The following is a 1,042-nucleotide window of genomic DNA, read 5'->3' on the forward strand; positions in this document are numbered from 1 at the left end:
AAATTTGCCAGTGGCAAACAACAGAACCAGGTCCCCCCCAGCTTTCAATATTCTATCCTCACCTGACAGGCAAGCAAAGCTTATGGCATCAGAAAAGCAATTAAAACATAAAAAAAATAAGCATCAATATCAAAGATATAGAAGGATAGAGAGGGCTTACCTGGGACAGCAGCAGGGAAAGGCTGAGCTGGGATTTGGGATCCATGTTTGCGAGGCTGCTAGGGCACTAGATGCTTTTTTCATTCATGCACTGAGGCTGCACTGTGCATATTTGCAGTGTGAAACAGCCTTTGAGAAGACGAAGCTTCGCGTTGAGAGCTAGCCAACTTCCCAAATAGATCAGCAGCATCATCACTAAAGCATTGGATGGGAGCTGCTCGCCAGAGCCAATGGCTGCACAAGGTGCATTTCATCACACATCGGACCCCCGGTCCATGGAGCTGATATTGGCTAGACGCCTCTGGCACACACACCACCTCCCCTGCATGCCATTCAGCCTCTATTAAATGCAGTTTTGGGGGGTTCAGGATGACAAATGGTCTGCAGGGTTTTGTTCTTTTTAACTTGCATCTTTTTTTTTTTTTTGCAGGTATTTGGCCACAGATAACGTTCATCAAACCTGGGGGGACAGGGAAGGGTGGCTGGGTGAGTTCTGTTGGCTGGTCTCTCCTTATGGAAATGCTGTTTGCCTGGATGGCATTTAAGGCTTGGGGCTTTGGGACACTGGGATTTAGAAGGGTGATCTTGCCACGCTGCCTGCATGCTTGTGCGAGGTATTGTGTTGCCCTGCGTTTGCCAAAGCGCAACACCGCTCAACATGCAGATTAGCATTAGCAGGGTGCATAAAACTACTAAAACACATAGCGATATCAGTAGCACATTCTACTGTATAAAGAGGGGGGTCTCTTCTCAAAATTACAATTATGGGAAAGGTGCTCCCACGTGGCACTATATAAATCCTGTATAATAATAATAATAATATATAGACATACAGTGTATATATATATATATATATGTATATATATATATATATATATATAAT

General features: G+C 44.1%; 1 protein-coding gene across 1 annotated transcript in view; it reads right to left on the reverse strand.

Moving 5' to 3' along the window:
* CDH13 (cadherin 13) overlaps positions 1-370 on the reverse strand; it is a 557,182-nt gene extending 556,812 nt beyond the window's left edge. Inside the window, exon 1 of the mRNA XM_018555891.1 lies at positions 161-370. Within this exon, the coding sequence (XP_018411393.1) occupies positions 161-205 (45 nt within the window). The 5' untranslated portion in view covers positions 206-370. The remainder of the gene's footprint in view (positions 1-160) is intronic.
* Between the last annotated feature and the right edge of the window lie 672 nt (positions 371-1,042).

The sequence above is a fragment of the Nanorana parkeri genome, unplaced genomic scaffold (assembly GCF_000935625.1).
Source record: "Nanorana parkeri isolate BGI_ZX_2015 unplaced genomic scaffold, ASM93562v1 scaffold216, whole genome shotgun sequence".
NCBI lineage: Eukaryota > Metazoa > Chordata > Amphibia > Anura > Dicroglossidae > Nanorana > Nanorana parkeri.